The following is a 21,074-nucleotide window of genomic DNA, read 5'->3' on the forward strand; positions in this document are numbered from 1 at the left end:
GGCGGGCGGCGGCTGCTCGGGCCAGGACCGGGGCCGGGGTCGGGACCGGTGTGCTCTCCCCGGGCGCTGCCGGCTCTCTCGGAGCCTCCCCGGCTGGGCTGGGACCGGTTCCTTTCCAGTTCGAGCCAGCACCCCGCCCGGCTCCTGCCCTGCCAGCCTCTCCCGCCCGCCCCTCCTTCCTTCTCCTGCCCCTTCCCCTTCCCCTTCCCCCCCGCGGCGTCGCTCCCGGGGAAGAAAAGCCTCTTTAAACTCTCAAGTATCCGTCGCCGGGCAGAGACGGCGGAGGGACCGGGGACGAGCCGGGCCGGTGACCTTGGCGGCGCCGGTGGGGGTCAAGGCGCGGCCGGAGGGCGGCAGGTTGTGCCCCCCCCCCCCCCACCCCGGTCCTGCCCGAGAGGAGCCCTGCCCCGGCCAGGTACGGCTGCGGAACAGCCTGTCCCTCCTCCTCCTCCTCCTCCTCCTCCCACCTACCCACTCCCCCGGCGGGGACGCGGCGTCCCAGGGAGCAGAGGTGATGCAGAAAGAAATTTGGCAGCGCTTGTCCCAAGGGCAGCGGGAGGCAGAGCCGGTCGGCCGCGACCCCCGCCCTTCCTCCCCAGCACACCTCCCGGGGGCGGCAGGACCGGCGGTGAGGGTTCGCGTGCGGCTTTAATTGCCAAATTCTGCATTTTCAAGGGCAAAGCCGAGGCAGATGGAGAGTTTGGGGTGAGATTTGCAAGAGGGATGGGGCTGGGGCGGGGAAGGCTGGTGGTAACTGGGCGATACGCATGAGGTAGCATCGCCTTGGCTGGTTCATTAACTAAAGAAATCTTTTGTAATCCAGAACTACCTGGCGCAGCCATGAGTGGGAACATGTTTCACTGGTCTGTGGCCGGGAAATCGAGGCCTCCCGTTGTTACGCAAAGCCTTGCGGTGTTTTTTCGGACCACAGAAATGAACACCCATACCCAAACGTGACCAGGAGTCTCTGACATCCCCCTGCCATTATAAGAGTGGAACCTCTTTCCCAATCCTTTTTCCAAATTATTTTCTCCCAGACTAGCTCTCTCTGAGGTTTTAACTTCTTTCTTTCCTTCGTGAATACCTCCTTCAGCCCAGTCCTTGTTTGGAGTCACCTGTCACTGAATTTCGATCCTTATTGGAGTTAGCAGTGGTTTGGTTAGTGACTCAAAATACACAGCCACTTTTACCTCTTCATGTTGCAAAATACCATGCTTGAAAATGGCAAGGAGTACACTTTCGAGGCTGGCAGTTGGGTGACAGCGTGCCAGGAAGAGCCTTGTGACAGCCACTTGTTAGAAACCTACAGCCACATCTCAGGGCTTTCCCCTAGCTCCATCCTGTGTTCAAAGGCAAAGGGAAGCAAAAGCACCATTTCTTCTGTGGTTCTAAACTTAATTAGATCTCGAGCAATTTGTTTTGAACTTTCATCAAAGATGAGTTGCAAAAAGGGGCAGGGATGCCGTGCCGAATGCCTATTACGAAGCAGCTTCCTCCGAGCATCAAAAACACCTTTCTAGGTCGGATCGATGGTCCATGCATCTCTGTATCCCACCTGGGGCAGTGCCACAGGAGATGCCAGTTACCAGAGGGACGTAAGCTCTTTTTGCTTGTGCTGTTTGTGTGTTTTATGCACTCAGAGAGGCCTGGAGAATCCTTGAAGATGCACAGGGTCCTTTTGAACCAGCCTTGTCGCCTATGCCTTAAACTCTGTGAACATGCACAGAGGTACGAATAATTAAGAAGCATCGGTGCTTACAATTACTGGTGTAACCTTTGGAGCTACAATCCAGTCGCTTCATAGAGAACATGTTTATTACTTGTTTGACTTGCGTTGTTGTAATTTTCTGAAATTACACTGTTACACTAGCGGACCATCCTCCAAAACAGCCTCTCTCTTACTGGAATTGTGCCTCTGTCTTACTGGGATGATAAAAATGATTTTGTCCCTGAAAATGGCAGTTTTATACTCATTTAAGTTAATGGCATCCACAGAGCAACTAGATTCAAATTTGGTAGAGCTGATATAGTTAGACATTCTCTGATTTCCACAGTATTTAAAAGCATTTTAAACTGTCTTCGATGGATCTTTGCAGAACAGTCCTTTTTGCAGGGTGTGAGACAAACGTCACTTACTTTTTTTTAAATTTCTTTTGACTTGAGGAATAATTAAAAATTCAAACAGCTGGACTGACTTGCTGTGTTCAAATGACAGTTGCTTTAGCAATTTTCTAAGCATTTTGTCATGGTTGACAATTTCCATCGCCGTGTTGTTTGGGAGAACTTTTGGCCTTTGCCAGTTTGGACAAGAATAGCAGATAATTAGGGTGTAGGTGTGTGTATTGTTTGTTGTATTTTTACATGTGTATAAATGATGTACATCATATATCTATGTATCTCTATATACACATGCACATCTAGATACATATTTGTTTTATTTTTCAGAAGCCTTTTACTATATGTGTTTTTTTTTTTTTTTCCTAAAGAATTAAGAAACCCTGCTTACTAGCTCTTTCACTGTTTCCAGCTGCTGTGTCAGCCGTGATCTAGGCAATTCCCCTTTCCCTCTTTCTCACTCCAGTGAGCTGCTCAGGCTGCTGAACGTTACCTGCTGTTGTGGCACACCTCAGAGCACACATCAGCCCAGAGGTGACTTCCAGTCATTTCAGTCATACGAATACCGCGTTTTGGCTGTGGCTTTGTGAAAGTCCTTACCTTCCTGTGGTCCCATAGATGTGCTGCAGGCTGATTGCCAACTCACAAAGGAACCAAAAATTGGTTTTTAACATTCCTACAACCACAATTACCTCTTGGTTCCACAAATACTTTAGAAACAACGCAAACAACCAATCTCCTGTTGCCTTCTCACCTGCCAGTCTCAATCTTCATTTGCAGAACATCACAATTTTCTAACTCTTTGGGGGTTTTTTGTGTTATTTACATCTTCCTGGCTTTTGTTCTATTTGTTCCAATGTGTAGATGAACTAGATCACTTGAGTGACCACCTTCTGGCCAAGGTTGTTAATCATAAATGGTAGCATTTTTCTCAGGCACACTTCAGTATGACAACAGACAGTGACATGGAATTATTAGTGTAGTTTGCAAAAGTGACTCCGGTTGATATTTTAGGTGATTAGATACACTCCTGTCTTGAACTTCCCTCACTGCAAGAGTCTTCTGAGCATTTTCTGGATATTTGTTTGATGTATCGGTCTATCAAGGTGAGTCACACATGATAGAACTCATTTTGACACTGATGGTTATTTCCCCCACTCCCATTCAGGCTCAGCAATTACGGGATAAATGGTCTTCTGAAATCTCGAGTCTTCCATTAGGATGAAAGATCTATCAGGTATTAAAAATCCTTTTCAGAATTTTTGATTCATAGTATCAACTTCACCTCTAACAACATCCAAGGATGTTTAAATCCAAGGAACTTTATACTGAAAAGATCCTTTTCCTTCAGATGCTTGTTACTGGGTCCTTCTCGTTTGAAAGGGGAAGTGCCCTGTTGTTCTGGGCAGTGCTTCTGCATATTATATCTTCACAAGCTGAATGCATGATTGCTTTTTATTGCTACTGAGCAACCTTTGAGTAAACATGAATCATTTTTATGGCATCAAATTTGAAATGTTTCCTTACCAGCTATGTCTATTATCTGCCCGGGTAGGAATGTGATAATGATCTGCAATGCACCCAATGTTTTAAAATAGAACAAACTTTTTTCAACACACTGCTACTGTGGTGGGAAAAAAAGAAAAGTCTCTCCCCTTCTGGTCTGGATTCCAAGTGTAAAAAATTACACATCTCTTTGAACTACTTGAAAGACCTTTGGTCAGTTTAGTTCTTTTGTATATTTATATATGCAATTGTGTTTTCCTTCTGCTGCAAGGTAGAAGCCAGTGATTATTTCTGGATTAGCTACAGCTGATTATAGTTTTCTGCATTAAAACTAGCAACCCAAACTGTCAAGGAATAGTAGCACGGATGGTGCTGTAAGTTGAACTGAAGTGTTTGGCCAAAAAAACACCAGCCTAGTGGCTGGTAAAGATGGGTAGACATGAGGCTACACTTTGTGCCACTGTTGCTTTTCAGTGGGGAATTGTTTACCCAGGATTCATGGATTCCCTTGAGGCAGAGGTGGTGATCTCTAAAGAGGATTGTTATTAAGACACCATTGAGGGATTTGCAAACCAATCTAAAGGGCTGTTGAATGCCTTCTCCCTTGCTACTGATATAACCTGCCAGGCAGCAGTGGCATCTGTCCCAGATAACCAGTGGTACTACAGGAGCAGGAGCACGTCTATGTACGCATTCTTACAACTTTGCGTCCTGAGGAGGCTGCTTTTCAATGTATTTATTCATTTTTACATTGTAGGAGCAGAGTGGCTGCAGAGAGCCATTCCGGTGATGCAAAAGGGAGCCCTGGGAGGAAACCGAAGCAGCGTGTGTTATCCCCTTCTTTCAGCATGAAAGGTGGGAGAGGATAGGGTAGAGCTCAGGCAAATAATATAGTAGGACTAAGAAAAGTACTGCTGGAAACTATATGGAGGGAACCCAGTCTTTCTTCCTAGGAGAATGAAGTTATTGTGAACAGACTCCAGAAGACCCCTATGGATCCTCTTTCATTGCTGTTTGCACGCTGCAATGCAGTACAAAGCCCGGCGGAGAGCCTCAGAGCCTCAGCTGGCAAATCGGAATTAACTTCTGAAAAATGTAGCTCTCTCCCATCTGTTGTCTGTATCGCAGGACGAGGGATGTTGCCTCCTGCAAACGCTGACTCAGTTTGGGTGCTGAGGCAGCCCGGTGACTCAGACCCCGTGGTACGTTGGCCACACTCCTTTGTGTCCGAGTCAGCTGCCGCCTTTGCTATTAGTGACCTGTCCTCCGTGAGAAAATCACCGAGCACTGAAAATGGGCCTCCAAGCTCTACCTCTGCTGCATATTCCCTAAGCCCAGGATCTCATCTAGGGTTGCTCAGCCAGGTTGACAGCTCCTCAGATGCTGATCTCAAATGTCCGGTCGCAGTAGGGTCCACTGTGGAAACGACCAGATGAAAACTCCTGCCAACTGGTGTAGCTAAGCTAAGACTAATTGCCCATCTGGAAGCTGGATGTGCAGTCCGGGCTGAAACAGCAGAGAGCAAAGCTGTAGGACTGGATGTCAAACCCAGTGGTTTCTCTGGATGCTTTGTCCCGAGGGGCAAGTAATAACTGGGGAGATCAAAATGGAGCCTCCTTAAGTGTCGTCCCCCGTATCTCCCCCTCCCCACCCCACTCTGTTCTCCCCAGCTGAAATCTTTAATTTCCTCATTCCAGCCCTAACAATATAACGCTTATCACAGCCACCTGAGTCCCCAGGCCTGTGTCCCCACCCCTTTCAAGATCTCTCCTGCCTTTTCCTGGAAATTCGAGGCAGATGCAGCCACCCCAGACCAGTTTTTCTTCCGACACCTGCTGCTCCGCAGACGACAGAGATCGCAGGGTTGTTCCTGATCACAACTCTGAGCCCAACGCGGCACCCAGCACAGCACAGCACAGCAGACAGCTAAAGATTTACTAGAGCTGACGTTAGGACAACCCAGTTTGTGTTTAGCTCTGGTTTTGACACTACCCCTTCAGTTTCAGTGGATTCATGTTGCTTCTACTTTTCGGCTCCATTCTGGTGATGAAGATCTCTCCTCCTTTGGAATATAAACGAGAAGTTATGCCCTCAAAAAGGGAGTCCATGGGGAATTAAGACCTTAAGAAAAGAAGTAATCTATAAATCCCATTTATTTTATGGGTAAGGCCAGATTTCATACCCAAATGGCTTGAGGGAACACTTCCCACCACAGCCTTCTCAAAAGGCAGAGCAGAAGGCATCACCCCCCTTTCCCATCTCCTTTTTAATTCTTCAGATGTGCTCAATTCATTCCTCTGCTTGAGAGGTTCTTGTGTCTTCCCTCACAAGATCTCAGGCTAGCAGTGTTGTGAAGCTCTGGGATGGTCCATCAGACAAAGAACCTAATTTTTTTTCAAGATGTGGCTTGATAAATTCAAGTTAAGGATTAGGTGATAGGGTACCCTTTAGCATTATCTTGGTTTTCATGATGAAGTAATCTGAGGTTTATCCCCTGTAGGGCCTGGAATGTCTGGATTCATATCTTAATTCTTTTTCTTTTTTCTTTTCTTCCTTTCTTTTAAGGAGAAGAGGTCAGCCAACAAAACATGAATCTTAGTCAAGCCATGTGACCTCTTCTAGTGATACTGAGAAGAGTGAGATTTCTTTATTATAGTCACTGTCCCATTCTGTCACCTCTTCTTTTAACTCTATCAAGACTGAAGCTGTTTTAGATAAATCTCACACATCAAGAAGTTTATACTTTTGGCTAAATTTTGGGGTCAGGAAGGGTTTTTCCTCAAGTGTGACACATGGGGTTGCTGAGTTATTTTTTAGAGAAAGAATCTTCCCCTGTAACTTGAAAAAGGGTCCACTTCACAGAGTCTAGGGCCTTTTGCCTTCCAAATCCCCTGCCAGTAAAGGATCTCAAAGTATTTGCAGCATCCCTCCTGGTATGAAGCTGCACATATTTATCAGCTGAGGCAATTGATCTTTCATGCTAAGGACTTAATTCATGCTATTTCATGGGAGGGCAGGTCTGTGAGAATGATTTTGGTATATACAAAAGTATAAAAGAAGAGAAAAACAGCAATTCATAAAGAAATCAGTACTAAGCAAACCCATGACTTCAGAAGCATTTGAAAAAGGGGAAAAGAAAATGGTAAAAAATATTGTTGAAAACAGGGGAAGGAGAGGGAGCTGAATGGAAAGAAGAGCAGTGAATGAACTCAGAAAGAGAAGAAAACCATGTCCCACGGTTGTTGGGCTGCTTCTTCCCCACGGGCCGTGCCTGGTTGTGGTGGGAAGGCCTGGATTGCCTAGCGACGCTGAAATACTTGCTGGCAAGTTATCTGTCTCCCAGAAGGTGACTCATGCCAGACAGTTTACTGCACAGGAGGCTGAAGTTGGTCCACAAACACTTGAAACAATGATGTACTGTCTTTTCTGTCTTTGCAGTCATCTTCCCTTCCTTTGCTGCACCTTATTGTTATTGGCCCAACTTATCCAGGCCTCTCCTTGGCTGTCCATCAGCATTGTCCAGTGCAGCTCTTCTTCACTGACAGTCTGTCGTGGTTTTGGCTGAATTTACCAAAACCGGACCGGCAGATGGCCCTTCCCCCCTCCTTCCCCCCCCTAAAAGAGGAGAGAGGAGGAGAAAGAGATAAGGAGATTCAGAAGTTTAGAATGAACTAAACTACTTTAATGAAAAATTAATATTAAAATAAAAATAAAGAAGAAAATAATGAAATAGATACAATATATACAAAACCGTATCAAGCTCCCAGGATGTCAGTTACATCACCGGCAGGCACTGGGGAAGTCCCAGACTGGACTCAGTGACGAATGGGAACTGGATTCCAGCTCTGGAGTCAGGAACACACGGATCGGGATCAAAGGCAGATGAACAGAGTCCTCTCTGGACGTCGGCCATCGCAGGAAGGGAGCTGACCCTTTGATCCCTCAGCTTTTATTCTGAGCATGGGGCAGATGGGATGGAATACCCCAGTTGGTCAGGTTTGGGTCACCTGTCCTGTCCACTCCTCCCCACCGATGTGACCCCTCTACGTTTTTTCCGTTTCCGACCCTCTAAGGGGGCAAATAATGAAATTGGCTGCCCTTGGTTGTTATAGCAATAAGTATAAGCAAGGGCCTCCCTGCATACCATTCCTTGGCATGGAGCACAAACATTGGGCTTATCACTCTGAGAACGAGCAGTTTTCTCCACACTATGCCGTTAATTTCAGAGAGTTAGAGGAGGCCTAGCTAGGATGTAAAGTTACAGAACAGAAAATTGGTTCGGTTTTACTTCAAACCGGGACACAGTCATTGCTTTGACCTGCCACATGTCAATGTTGTCATGCCATAAAATCCTGTGCCACTACTCTTCACTGTCATCCCTAACTCCTTCTGCCACCTCTTGTTATAACGCTACATCACCACATCAACTCTACCTGTTGGGGCAATGTTGCTGTTCCCTCTTACTTGTCACTGCCCCCCTTGTGATATCCCAAGGCTCAGGATCATAATCCTGTTTTCCCACCTGATGTCTTCACTGCTGCTAACATCCTGCCCTCTACCTCTTGTTGATTTCCAGCCACTTCTCTTTTTTCCGTTCTGCTTTGGCAGCCTTTGTCATTTTGACCTGTTGCCTGGGCATTGGTGGCCTATACCAACACCTACCACAACTGTTCTCTTCTGTCTGTCCGAAAGTGCTACCCCTTTTATATTTTCATCTTCATTGCCTGAATTCACTCTCTGACACCCTTTGCCATCCTTACTAACTGGGCATGTTCATGAAAAAGGAGATGGACACCTTTCATGTGGAATACAGAAACCATTGTTCAGTTGGGTAAGGGAAGTCACAAAAAGCGTCTATCAAAAAAAGCTTGCAAAAGTCGTCTACAATGGGAAAAGTAGAGAAGGATATAAATTTTGGTACATATAAAGACAGTAAGTCAGGTCAAACAAAGCTTCAAGGAACAAGTAGCAAAAGGAATCAAAACTAACATCAGATCTCTCTTGAAACATATCAGGAACCTGCCAGATGTTCTGAAGGGCAAATTGGTGATGAGGCTATGAGAGGACTGCACAGGGGAGATAAGGCCATTGCAGAAATCTCTGCATCTGTGTTAAGTGTTGAGTGACGAGATCATCCTGGCAGAACCCATTCTTCAGCAGGGTGGGGTTCACCAATGAACATGCCTGAAATTGAAGTGGACGTGGAAAAGGCTGTTCAACACACTGACAAATGAACAGTAACAGCTTCCTGGGAGCAATGGTGTTTGTCCAAGAGTCTTAAGGAGCTCAAGAATAAAATAGCGAACTGCTCCGAACAGTGTGTAAGCCATGCTTACCGCCACCGTGGTACCTGAGGAGGGGAGAGTGGTGAATGTCACACCAATTTTTAAAGACTTTACATGGGCTCAAGGGGAGAATGGACAGTTTCATGGAAAATAAATCTACAGAGGATGACTAAACCACAGAAACTGCGTCCAATCAGGAAGTCCCTGCCCTGAAAGTGTTTGAAGACTAAAAGAGTATTAATGAGACGTATGATATGTTTGCCCTGTTCATCTTGAGCTTTCCCTGATCAGGAGAGAGGAAGAGGCTAGAGGAAGAGAAATCAGAGAGAAATCAAATGTTTACGGTGAGGAATGAGTGAAGAGAGAGAGAGGGTAAGATGAAAACATAAACCAGAAACTTAAGGGGGGTCACAGAGCACAACATCTGCAACAGTACCCACTGCTTCCTGAATGCACCTGAGGGTGCTAGGTGTTGGATGATGCCCTGTGATCCTCTGCATAGAGTTGTAACAGCACAAGGGAATAGAAATAGGCTGTGCAATCACTAGGAACACCCCTGCAATCAAACATCCTCCCTCTGGAGCTGCAGGTGGCCAGGGGCAGGTGTTGGAAGAAGTTCTGGGACTTATTTGGGCTTCAGATTAAGATATCATGAATAAAAAGTTGAGAGATAAGTACAGCTAGAGTCTAAGAGTTCAGAAGGCCTGAACCTGGCGTACTACTCCATGATGCTTATGTCCCAGGTGGGCTGTGAAATCCATACCGTCATGTGCCAGCCTAGGGGAGGTGTGTGCTGTGGTCCACTTCCTGAGGATTTGGATGTATGCTTGGATGAACGCTGCCTGCTAGCATTAGAGCCAGCTGGGACCTGGCAGAGTTGTTGGCTCTTGCTGTAGGACATAATGGTATTGTGGTTTAGGCACTTTGACCCAGCTACTGATGAAGGGGACAGCAGCAGTGACAGGGGGGTGTATTTGTGTCAGCACCAGAAATGAAGCTGCTGGAGGTGGCCCTTTTCTTTCTCCTTTCCTGATTCTGGGGTTCTAAGGGCTCCCAGTTCTGCAACCATTGCATTTGCCTGGGGACAATGGGTGGGGATGGTCCTCATTTCTCTGCTGTGTCTCCTCACCAGGAGCTGGTGGCCTGGAAGCTGAAATCAACCCTCTCCACTCCAGATGGGCTTTTTGAGCTTCTCAGTTAGTTTTTCATCCAGAGGGGCCATCCACCATTTTTCAGCATCTGCTGATCAGTCATTGAAGGAGATGCATGGGAACATGCATTCTGTGTGCTGGGAGAAGTGGAATTTTCAGCTGACCTGGGAGGAGGAGTGTGTTTTGGCAGTGAGTGGGAGCTGGGCTGACTTAGTGTGACACATCATGCCCTGTAGGGAAGCATGTGTCCCATGCTTTTGTCTGGGACACAAGTTAGGGAGTGGTTGTAATGGAGCTGGAGGCTTTGGGAAAGAAAAGCCCAATCCTTTCCCCTTTTCCTTTTTCTCTTTTCCCTTTTCTTCTTTCTCCTCTCTGTTTTTGTTTTATTTTGGTTTGGTTTTGTCTTTGAGGTTTTTTGTTTGTTTCAGTTTTTTGTTGTTGTCTTTTGTTTGGTTGGGGTTTTTTTGAGAGAGAGAGCGTGTGGAATGTTACAGGAGCTTCATTACCCATTGTAGTTTATCACTGGTCACATCAGTCAAGTCCAGATGGAGGAGAGGTCAGAGAAAGTGATCAATGCAGAAGATGATTGCTGTTACCAAGAAAAGCAAACGTGCAGCACCAGTGAAGACGTGTCTTTGGTCAGGATTTCATACTCTTCACAGACAGAAGCCCAGGGGCAGTTTTCCTGCAGGCAGTGCCAGGGAGGGGAAGCAGCCATTGCATAGCTGAGATGACCTTATCAACGTAAAGAAGTATCCAGCTATTGAGAAGAACTACCTGATGTTTGCGGGCTTTCAACAAGCTGCAGTCATGTTGGAGTCACCGTACTGTCTACATATGTGAACTCCCTGCTGCTCACTGTGCTGATCCAACTGATAACTGTGATGTCAAGCTCTTGCAACAGAGCTTGCTGCTTCAAGCTTCTGATCTGGAAGAAAGGTACAGTCGGAGAGCGTGAATTCTGGCCCTGATGCTTTATCCCGGCCCACCCCTACCAAGCAGGTTGCAGTGATTCCTTGCAGTTCATTGACCAAGATAGGGAAGATGGGGAAAGTTTGGCATTATGTCTACATTCAGTGCGGAAGCCTGTTTCTTGTTGCATGCTAGGCTTGAAGGAGTCACTCTCTCTCGTTGCCTGGTGGGCTATGGGAGGGGGGGTTTTAGCTTTGAATGATTCCTTTGCATTAGGCACTTCACTATGAGTCTGCAAACGGCTGAGGGTTAACAGGTGGAATTCGAAGCTTCTCAGCCTGAACATATGGTACCAAGGTGGGAACAAGCTTTATAAAGACAGCTATCACAGAACCATAGAATCTGGAATTCTCATAGAATTTCCCTGCTGTAGGGAGCTGTATTGTTGTAACCCTTCAGGTACAAAAGAAGGACTCTTCCTAGTCTGATCTGTGATGAACTTGGCAATTACATGTAAAGGTGAGCGCAGCTCTCGGGGCTTCTGATGTTTTCAGAGATGTCGTTCTCAAGTATTTCAAGAGTGACATCTCTACGGTTTAAAAAGCAATCCTTGTTAAGCCTGTCCTTACTGTGGTGCCTTGCCATGGGGCCACTTACACTGAACTCCAATGGTGTGTATGTAGCAGCTGCATGCCTGGAGAGGGCCTGCACACTGACCCTCAGGGTCAAGAGTGGCCTTTCACGTACTTTGTCATGTTCCAGAAAAGGGCTTTGACTGAACAAGGCATCTGTGCTGGGGTACCTGCACTAGAAAAGCAATGTTCCAACGCACAGTTGCTTTGGAGGCACTGCAGAATGTGTGATCATAATACAATGTGAGGTTGAAGCAAACACAGTTTATTAAAATACTTCTAGTTAATGCATGTTCTCTTTGAGGCACATACCAGCTGAGCTTCAGCTATGTTCATGAAGTGCATCTAAAGCACTGTTGTTAGACTGCTAGATCTATTTTGCTAGCTTAAACTGAACGAGCAGAGGCATAACCAAACAAGGGGAACCTACGTGGAAAAGGCAATCTTGAGCCTGGCTTTATCGTTTGCAAAATGACCGCTCCTTCAATACCGCATTAGAAGTTTGGGCTTGTCCATATTCACAGTACAATGCAGCCACAGCCCCCAAGTAATCTCGCGTTGACTGAAATGCAAAGGACTTAGTCTTACGTTTTGCAGGTTGACAAAATCTGTACCAAATTTCACGTCTAATATAAAATAATTCTCCTAAAGAACTAGTTTAAAACACCTACATTTAATATTTGTTTGTATTGACACGGTATACTTTATAACTGGGTTGGTCTGCCTAGCAGCTAATCAGATGGTGACCAGACTCCTGCTTCTCAATTCACGTGGCCAGGCAGTGATGCCATGTGGCACTTGGCCACGGCACGTTCGACCTTGGAAGGCAGCATGGCTGTCTCCCAGAGACGCAAAACATAATATTATTTATCCATGTCTCTCTAATGCAATCAAGTTTATCTTTGATGAACTTTAAGTTTCTTAGTGGCATTTTCCGTAATAAGTGTTTTAAATTTAAAATATAAGGAACATTGTCGTTAAACACAAGGTCACTTTGTTTATCAGTAAGTATTACTTTTTCTGCTTTAGAGTATATGCTTTACTTGTTTTTGTGCTTTAAATTCAGCTTGAGATCTTCAGGGACACAGTAATTGTGGACTCCCCGTAGCAACTCCAGTGGGGAGCATCAGAGAGCAGGTCGTCAAACCAAGTGCCATGGTGTATTTCTCCTTATGAGGAATACAGCCACTCTTAATGCATTTCTTCTACCTCTCCATTATTTTTCTTTCCTTTATGTTGGCTCATGGGCCAAAAAGGCAGACAAACCACCAGCTGTCACTTCATGTGTACCACAGGCCTTGGAATTTTATCCAGTGTCACCTTTAACTGATGCCATTAACTTTTTTTTTTTTTTAATTATTATTAAAGAACAGCTTGAAAAAAAATAACCTGGCCTTTATTTGAAGACCTTGAGAGATAGTTTGCCATTTTTATTGACACATGGCTAGGACAATCCTCCTCACTGTTGTGTATATGTCTTACTCTACTCTGAACATGCCTAAATATAACTTGCAGCTGTTGATTCTCACTGTGCCTTTCTCTGCGGGTTACGGTCCCACCGGTACTCTGTATTTTCTGTGGTGTCATTGAGAGACACTGGTTTAGTAAGACCAGAGTGATGCCTCAAAGTGAGTTTTCTGACCTTCCTAATTGGTCCTGTCATTTTGCTCTGGACCACCTCCAAGCTTTCAAGATATTAAAAAAACCACGTGAGCGCCTGCACTGACGATGGGTGTTGCAGCTTCAGGCTTTGCTGGGATTCTGACTTGGTATTGTCAGTCACAGCTGACAGTGACTTCTCTGGTGGTTGCCAGTGAGGTTCCTGCTCTTGGTACCTTGTCCTTCCTCCACGGCTGCACAGGAGCCAGCTATCACATATCCCATCATCTGGGGGTGTCTCTGAAGGCAGTACAAAAAGCTTCCATGAGTCCTGCTCCAGAGTAGCAGCCTCTGGGAACGAGGGGTATTGACACCACGTGTCCCTTGGAGCTCCCCTTCCTGACTCCCAAGTGGTTTCCCCCTCTGCGTGGGGCTCATCCTGCCCATTCACCACCATGCAGTTGGCTTGACTCCACAGAGCAGTGTGGGAGCTGCACAGGCAGAAGTCAAACATTGAAACTAAACCCACTTATTTATTGGCAATGCATCAAAACCGAAGAGGAAATGATACAAGCAAAAACTGCTTCCACCAGCAGTTGTATTCTGCCCATGGTCACTCTTAGGTGTTCCCACAGGACAGGCAACAGATAGGGATTTGTGGATCAACGACATTGAGACAGCGTGGTGGTCCAGTACCTCAGGAGACTCCAATGGCATTACTAAGCATCTTACCTTGTTTCAGTATATTCAGCTGGCCAGGTGACTTGTGTTGATCTGAAGGACTCCCTCCACTTTTTAGCTACTGATCTTGCCATTTGCAACAATTTTATCAACAATATTTTTTACAATGGTATTTCCTGATGCAAATATTAAACAGCACAGTTCTTGCAGAGAGGTACACACTTTCAGCAGTGATTACTGCTTCTTTTTGGACACAGAATTTTTGCCATTTGTCTGCTAGCTAGTAATTAATCCATATGATGCAGATTACGATATACACATCCACTATTATTGTTTCTTCAGAATTCACAAATTTCTTGGCCTGTTAAACCTGCACCAGTCCTTTTATCAACCAAATGTATTATTTCATCAAAGAATTAAGTCTGGTTTGTTTCTCACAACATTTTTTTTTTAAAAAAAACCAACATACTAAATTATTAATGTTATTTTCATTGTTGAAGCCTTTGTTAGCTAACTTGTAATAACTTCACAGTCTCTTACCTATGATTATTACTGAGGAACCATCTAACAGTTGTTAGTGTCATCTCGCTTTCTGTCTGTGAACGCTCCCACAACACACTCTTCTTGGGATTTCTCTAGTATGCCAGGATTTTTTAATACCTAACTCCATTGGGCCAGGTGCCTCCTTAGCCAAATCTTTTATGATTCTGAGATGCAAATTTTCTTGGCTACTGATCTGAAAATACGTACACTTAATAGATACTGTTAAAACCTTCCTTGGTTCACAAATAGATTAGGAAGTTGTTTACCATCCTCACATAGTACGAATACACAATTCTGCCTCTTTCTGTATACAAACAAATATCTTCTCTGTATCAAAAAGTCTCCATCAGAAATCTTCTCTATCAACAGTTTTACCTACATCCACCCAGTAAGAGCCTAGGCCGTTGCTAGAATTGCTTGGATTTCAATGTATTTTGAAAAAACTCTTTCCCAGTGGTGTTAACACTTGCAGAAATCCAGTTTTTCCATATTTTGAACACTCCTTATCTCCTTGTATGCTTCATAAATTCTCACTTTTATTGCGTGCCATATACCTCCTTTCCATGCACACCTTCCTTCTGCTTTTGTTTCCCCTGTTGGTTATATACAAGCTTTCTGTTACCTTCAAATTCCCTGTTAGGCAGGAAAAGCATTTAATCATGTCCATCTTTTTCACAGCTACAGAATCTCTGTCTTGTAAACTTCTAGCAGTGAAATTTCTATTAAAAATTTTATTGTAGCTTTCTCCTGGAGAGTCATATTTTTCTGATTGCTTGACTTGTGATCAGTTTAACCCATAACTTCCTCTGTTTGAGGATTTACCATTTGGAAGTACCAATTTTGCCTACATATTTGCCCAACTTTACAGTTACAACACATATATACACAAAATGCAAGGCTGGATGGGGCTTTGAGCAAACTGGTCTAGTGGGAGGTGTCCCTGCCCATGGTAGCGGGGTTGGAACTAGATGATCTTTAAGGTCCCTTCCAACCCAAACCATTGTATGATTCTATAAATATCTTACTTAAACACTTGCCTCATCGGCATTAACCAAATGTACCTATATACATCTACAGACACATACGTGTGTAAATGCTGTATACCTATTTACAACATGCACATACATACATATATCTGTATATACACATGCATATATACAGTCATATAAACACTCACCTATATACACTTTCATTTTCCCTGAAGCCAGAGAAGAAGCATTTCTAAAAATGTACGCATGATGCATCTAACACAGCAACTCAGCAAAGAGCTGAGGCTATCGATGTTGCCCTCCCAAGACGAAGACATGTTTTTCTGTGAGTCCACCTCTGACTTGTCACTCAGCTCCTCCACCAAGGGCAGTCGTACCCCTCCCATACAGACCAATAGCTCTGTCAATATTTGGACAGGGCTGGCTCTCCTGAGCAGGATGTGTCAAGAGATGGGAGGGAAAAGAGTGCAGGTGGGTGACACAAGGGTTCCTTCTATTCTGAAGCCCTTAAAAGTTGCTCAGACTTTGGCTTAGCTGAAAAGGAGAGAGAAGGAAAAAAGAAGTAAGATTCAGGAAGACCAAAGCGGTGCAAAACATCACCTCAGGCTGCCTTCCACAAGAAATGAGTCTCCAGCTCATCTACTCCCCACCTCCCTCCCCAGGATCCTGGGACATCTTGACCTCCATCTCTCCTGAGCGGAGGTGCAGGGGAGAGGAAGACACCCCTTGCTCCACCTCACCAACGGCGGAAGTGTCTCAGCATGTTAAACTCCTACCTGTTCTTCGCCTGAGCACAATGAAAAGGACGACGATGAAAATGGCAGTAGCAATGAAACCCCCCACCAGTCCTTCCGATCCCGTTTGCTCTGCAGAGGAAGAGGAGGATCACTGATGTTAGGTTGGCTGGAGCAGCTGAACAGCCAGCGAGTTGTCACACTTAAACAAGCTCCCCCAGCCACTAACCGTTTATGTACTGTTGTCAGATACACAGCTGTGACACAAAACATGTGAGCTAAAGCCACACAGACCCAGGGCCAGTTATACTGGCTGGACTTATATGTTGTAACTTGTTAAACTGCAGTATTGCTTGCTTTTCCCTGCTGGGTCAGGAGAAGACACAGGAGCAATCTCACATCAGCAGGGAGAGTGAGAACCCCAACAGCTCCAAAGGGGAGAAGGATTTTTTGCTATAGTTCTTGAGCAGCCCTGGTCTCCAGCTGAATACCAAGTCCAGTTGGGCATCTCACTCCTTGGGGCATGGCTGTTTTCTTGTGCCTGTCCAGTGGGGTCCAGCCCACGTGCTACAAACTTTTGCTCTGTGGCTCCACTTTCGATCATAAAAATCTCTTTTACCCTGAAGGAAATGAAATTCTTGCTCCCCAAAAACTCCAGAAGAAGCTGAAGAAGTGAAAGGGAAAGGAAAGAGGATAGAGAGGATGGGTATGAGAGGACACAAGAAGGAAAGCATGGAGAAACAGGCAGATGTGGTGTGACTCAGAGGTTTTGATCCCTGTGGTGGGTAGATGAGGTGGGAGACGGTCTGGGCAGGATGAAGAACTCACTCCTTTGCCATGACACCTACCTGGACCTGGTGCCTTAAGATGGGAGCTCACAGAGATGGGCTCTGCCAGGGCCATGTGTGAAACATGGCAGCTGTAGGTGGCTGGTGCCCGTGCTGTGGCTGAGCTGATGCTGAGGTAGGAGGTGATGCTGTAGGTGCCATCTCGGCTTTGCCGGTGGCTGGAGAAACGTGCGTTTGAGAGAGGGATTTCCATGTCATCTTCAGGAGTCTTCTGTGTCCAGCTCACCGAGACATCCAGTGGGTAATAGCCAGCAATGTTACAGGTCAGAGTAGTCGTCATATCTCTCTCCAATGACACCACTTCTGGAATGACACGAACTCTTGGAGGTGCTGTAGGAGATGAAGAGGGAATTGACTTATTGTTTGCAGAGTACAGAAGTCCCCATCTACAAGGGACAGAAAATGAGCTGCCTATGACAATAAGTGTTGGGAGTGATGGGATAAGGGTGCAGGGCAAAGTTTCAGTGTCTGGGGACATGGGACTTCTGTCGACCCCGGGCATTTCCCTTCCTCACCAGCCACATGCAGCTGGATGATGTGCTGGGCCTGGTGCAGTGGCGTGGACAGCAAACAGATGTACGTCCCTTCGTCTCCCACGCTGATTCCTTGCAGGCCGAGTGATGCATCTCCACTCCCCAGCAGCTCCTTCACATCCACATGGACATTTGGCTGCGCTGCTGGGCCTGTGCTCCCCACCTGGTACCGGAAAAGGCTGCGGCCGCTGCCTTGATGCTGCCTCCTCCACTCCAGGGAGGAGAATGAGGAGCTGGGAGCCAAGGCAAAGTGGCAGTCGAGGGTTACTGAGGCACCAAGATGCGTGCGCAGGGAAGTGTTGCGTGATGACGATTGAAATTCAACTAGAAACAGAAAGAAGGGGACAGGGAAGCAGAGAGTTAAACAGATGTGGTTAAAGAAGGGACCCTCGGGTAGGAAGGGCTGGTGGAAGGGCTGGCAGTGAACTCCCCACCCAGAGGAGGAGGAGGCACAGACACTCTATGTGATGCCCCAGGGGCCATGTGGACTGAAGAGCTGAAGGAAGACAGCCCAGTGGGGTTAGTGGGACAGGAAGACAGGTGGACACCAAGTGCATGTCATGGTCTTGAGGTGCTTGTCATCCTCAGGGTCTGGGGCACGGGAAACCTTGAAAGGAGGCATGAGAGAGGCAATATGCTTGACTCCTGTTTCCCTGAGCACCAGCTTCTGGCAGCCCTCAGGTCCTCGTGAGAAGTGGGGCATGAGGCTCTTGGGGAGGCAGGCTCCCCTCCCCTCATGTCCCTTGGTGCTGTGGGGGCACCCTGGGCCACCTGATCACCTGTGGTCAGCAACGTCCCCTCCTTGCTCATAGGAATTCTCAGCTTTGGGTGCAGTGTTGCATCGTGCTCCTCCTCCTGGCAGCTGCAGTGGGGTCCTCTGAGCACCAGGACGATACTGATCCCACTGGAGAGGCGCAGGGTGGCCATGAACCAGGAGGTACGGCAGGGCCCCTCACCAGGAGCCCAGCGGGAGCTGTACGGGGAGATCTCGCAGTTCACCTCCTCCCCTTCACAGTCTGCGTGCAGCAGGGACTCTGCATGTGGGATGGATACCAACTCGGCTGTGAGGATAGAGGAAGAGGTTTAACTGTCTGAATCCAAAAGGGGAAAGAAAGCGCAAGCTGACAAGACCCATTATTTTGGAGGAGCACCATGTGCTGTTGGGGTCAGTCAGAGCAGATGAAGGCCTGCAAAGAAGATATGACATTTGTCATGACTTGTCTTACATCCCTCAGTCTGTTGGTTGTATTTTATCCTGCCAGATTGCACAGAGTTCACTCTGGGCAAAAGAAGCTGTTAGGAAAGGAGAATAAACAGAACAGATTCCCAAGTAAGGAAAGAAAGGGTGGCAAGAAGGCAGGAGTGGCTGGATGTACACTGTATCTGTGCCTTTGGTCATAGCATGGGCTTTACTGTAGGCATAAGCATCCTAGTGACCTACACGCTTTCCATGGACATCAATGGAAGCCACCTCAGTGTCTGCAGTGCCTGCCAGTAGCCTGGGTGTAGGGTGCTTGAACTCGCCCATGCCCAGTCCATTCACACCACCTGAAGGACAGTTTGGACCCAGGCTAATGGATCCTGACGAGCCTTCCGCTTCCTTTCTGAAAATGTCTCAGAGCTTGTACTGAAGCACATGCTCGCAGGTAAGCACTGTGGGCAGTGAATGACAACAGCAAAGTACAGGCTCAGACCTTTGCTTGACTGTGTCTGCAAAGTTACGTGTGAAGCAAGGGCTACAGAGGCTGGACTGCAGGTTGCCACCCATGAGTGAAGTAAGGAGAGCCAAACTGCACACAGGAGGCTTTCTGAGCAGGACAGCTCTGCTTCATGTCTACTTGCCACCGTGCTTCCTGCTAGCAAAAAACATCCGCGTGAGTAAAGATGTGAACCCTCTTTACGGGTGCAATAATACTGTATAGTGGCGTAATTCCTGAGTTGTTTTTGACCAAGTTTTTCCCAAGAGACAGGCAATCTAGGATAGCCCCAGCAGGAGAGAGGTGCCTCAATGTCTTCCACAAAGTTCCTTTCTTAAAGTCCCAGTTGCCAAATTCAGGAAATCATGTGTGAAACCTACAGTGGCCACTCAAAAACTGTCTAAACCCAGTTAAAGACAAATCTCGAGGAAGCCTAGTGCAGGTAAGTGGCCAAAACCCTGGCAGCAGCTCTCCCACCCCAGCTCTCCCACTCACCTGAGGCTTCAAATACAATGGGAGAAGAGTCAGGACTTTCCTGTGGGACTTTGTACTCAGTCAGATCATCCAAGTTCCCGTCATCTCTGACGCTGATCCCCCTCAGCACGAGGGTAGCTGGATGCTCGGAGGACAAGCCACCTGAGGCACGCAGCAAGCCCCTTACCTCTTCCCCCACGTAGGAGCAGCCCAGGGCGATATCCACCCTGCGAAATGGAGGTGCTGGTGTAGGAACTTCTGCCGGCCCTTTAGGGAGGGAAAAGAACGGGTTGAACGCATGAACCCCACTGCAAAAATAGAGGAGTTCACGAGTTTCTCTTGGGATGGGGGATAAATAATGGGGAGGGCTGGGGGCTGGCTGCCGCTTTGAGGTTGTTCTCCCAGCCCTGCTGGTAGCGGACCCCTTTAGCCCGGCGCCACCCTCCCCTGGCAACACCATTCACCCTCAGGAAGACCCTAGTTTCCCCCGGGAGACCCTTCACTAAAGGGAGGGGGGGGGATGCGAGCGCAGGAGAAGTCCCCGGCCCCGATCCCAGCCCCCGCCCCGCCGCTCACCCGCCGCCGGGGCCAGCCGGACCCCGCACAGCAGCAGGGCCCCGCACAGCACCAGCCCCTCGGCCATCCCGCCCCGCAGAAATGCTCCTTCCATCCAAGCCCTGGAATCCTCGTTCCGGGAACTAAACCCGGGTCCGGCTGCCGGCGGCCATGCGCGCTCTTCGTTTCACTTTCGCTCTGGCAAAGCAGAAAGGAAAAACAACCAAAAAAAAACCAAACCAACCAACCCTTAAACCCGTTAACCCTTACTGTACCGAACGCGGGAGACTGGAGGCAGCGGGGGAGTGGGGTGCGATCGGCTGGGATCGAGGAGCATCCCCAAACCTGCAGCTGGGCTGCTGTTGCCGGGTCCCTCTTCAAGCCAGTGTGATACCAGCCTTTCCCACTGCGTTTCTGCGTGTGAACTCGTCTCCTCCGGACCCGCTGAGCAGCCTCTGAAAGCAGCCACATCTCTGTCCACTTGCTTTTTAGAAGACTTTATGAGAGCCTTGGAGGTTGAAGGTGGTTTGTTTTGGTGTTCGTTTGTTTTTGTTTTTGTTTTTGTTTTTTTTTCCCTTTTCCCCTTGCCAAACCTTCTTCAGCTGCAGAGAAGTCGGCTTGCTCTGTGCCAGCATGAGCCGGCCCCCTGAGCCCAGCAGCGTGTGGTGCCACCACCAGCCCTGGCTTCGTGGGGAAAAAACATCACAGGAAAAAACCCAAGCTTCGTGAGAGGAAATGGGTGAGCTCTGATGGTATTTTAACTATTGGTTTTCCCCATCTTTCAGACACAGAGAGAAAATGGCTGCTTCTGTGCTGGTCT

General features: G+C 47.2%; 1 protein-coding gene across 1 annotated transcript; it reads right to left on the reverse strand.

The window, feature by feature from the left end:
* Positions 1-11,846: 11,846 nt before the first annotated feature.
* Positions 11,847-20,369, reverse strand: TAPBPL (TAP binding protein like). Its single transcript, XM_074157510.1, has 7 exons — positions 20,276-20,369; positions 19,721-19,966; positions 18,308-18,589; positions 17,511-17,852; positions 16,996-17,325; positions 16,190-16,279; positions 11,847-15,947 (listed from the first exon to the last, which is right to left on the reverse strand). The coding sequence occupies exons 1-7, from the start codon at positions 20,367-20,369 to the stop codon at positions 15,907-15,909; spliced, it is 1,425 nt and encodes a 474-aa protein (XP_074013611.1). The 3' UTR covers positions 11,847-15,906.
* Positions 20,370-21,074: the final 705 nt, after the last annotated feature.

This window comes from Numenius arquata, chromosome 1, assembly GCF_964106895.1.
Source record: "Numenius arquata chromosome 1, bNumArq3.hap1.1, whole genome shotgun sequence".
NCBI lineage: Eukaryota > Metazoa > Chordata > Aves > Charadriiformes > Scolopacidae > Numenius > Numenius arquata.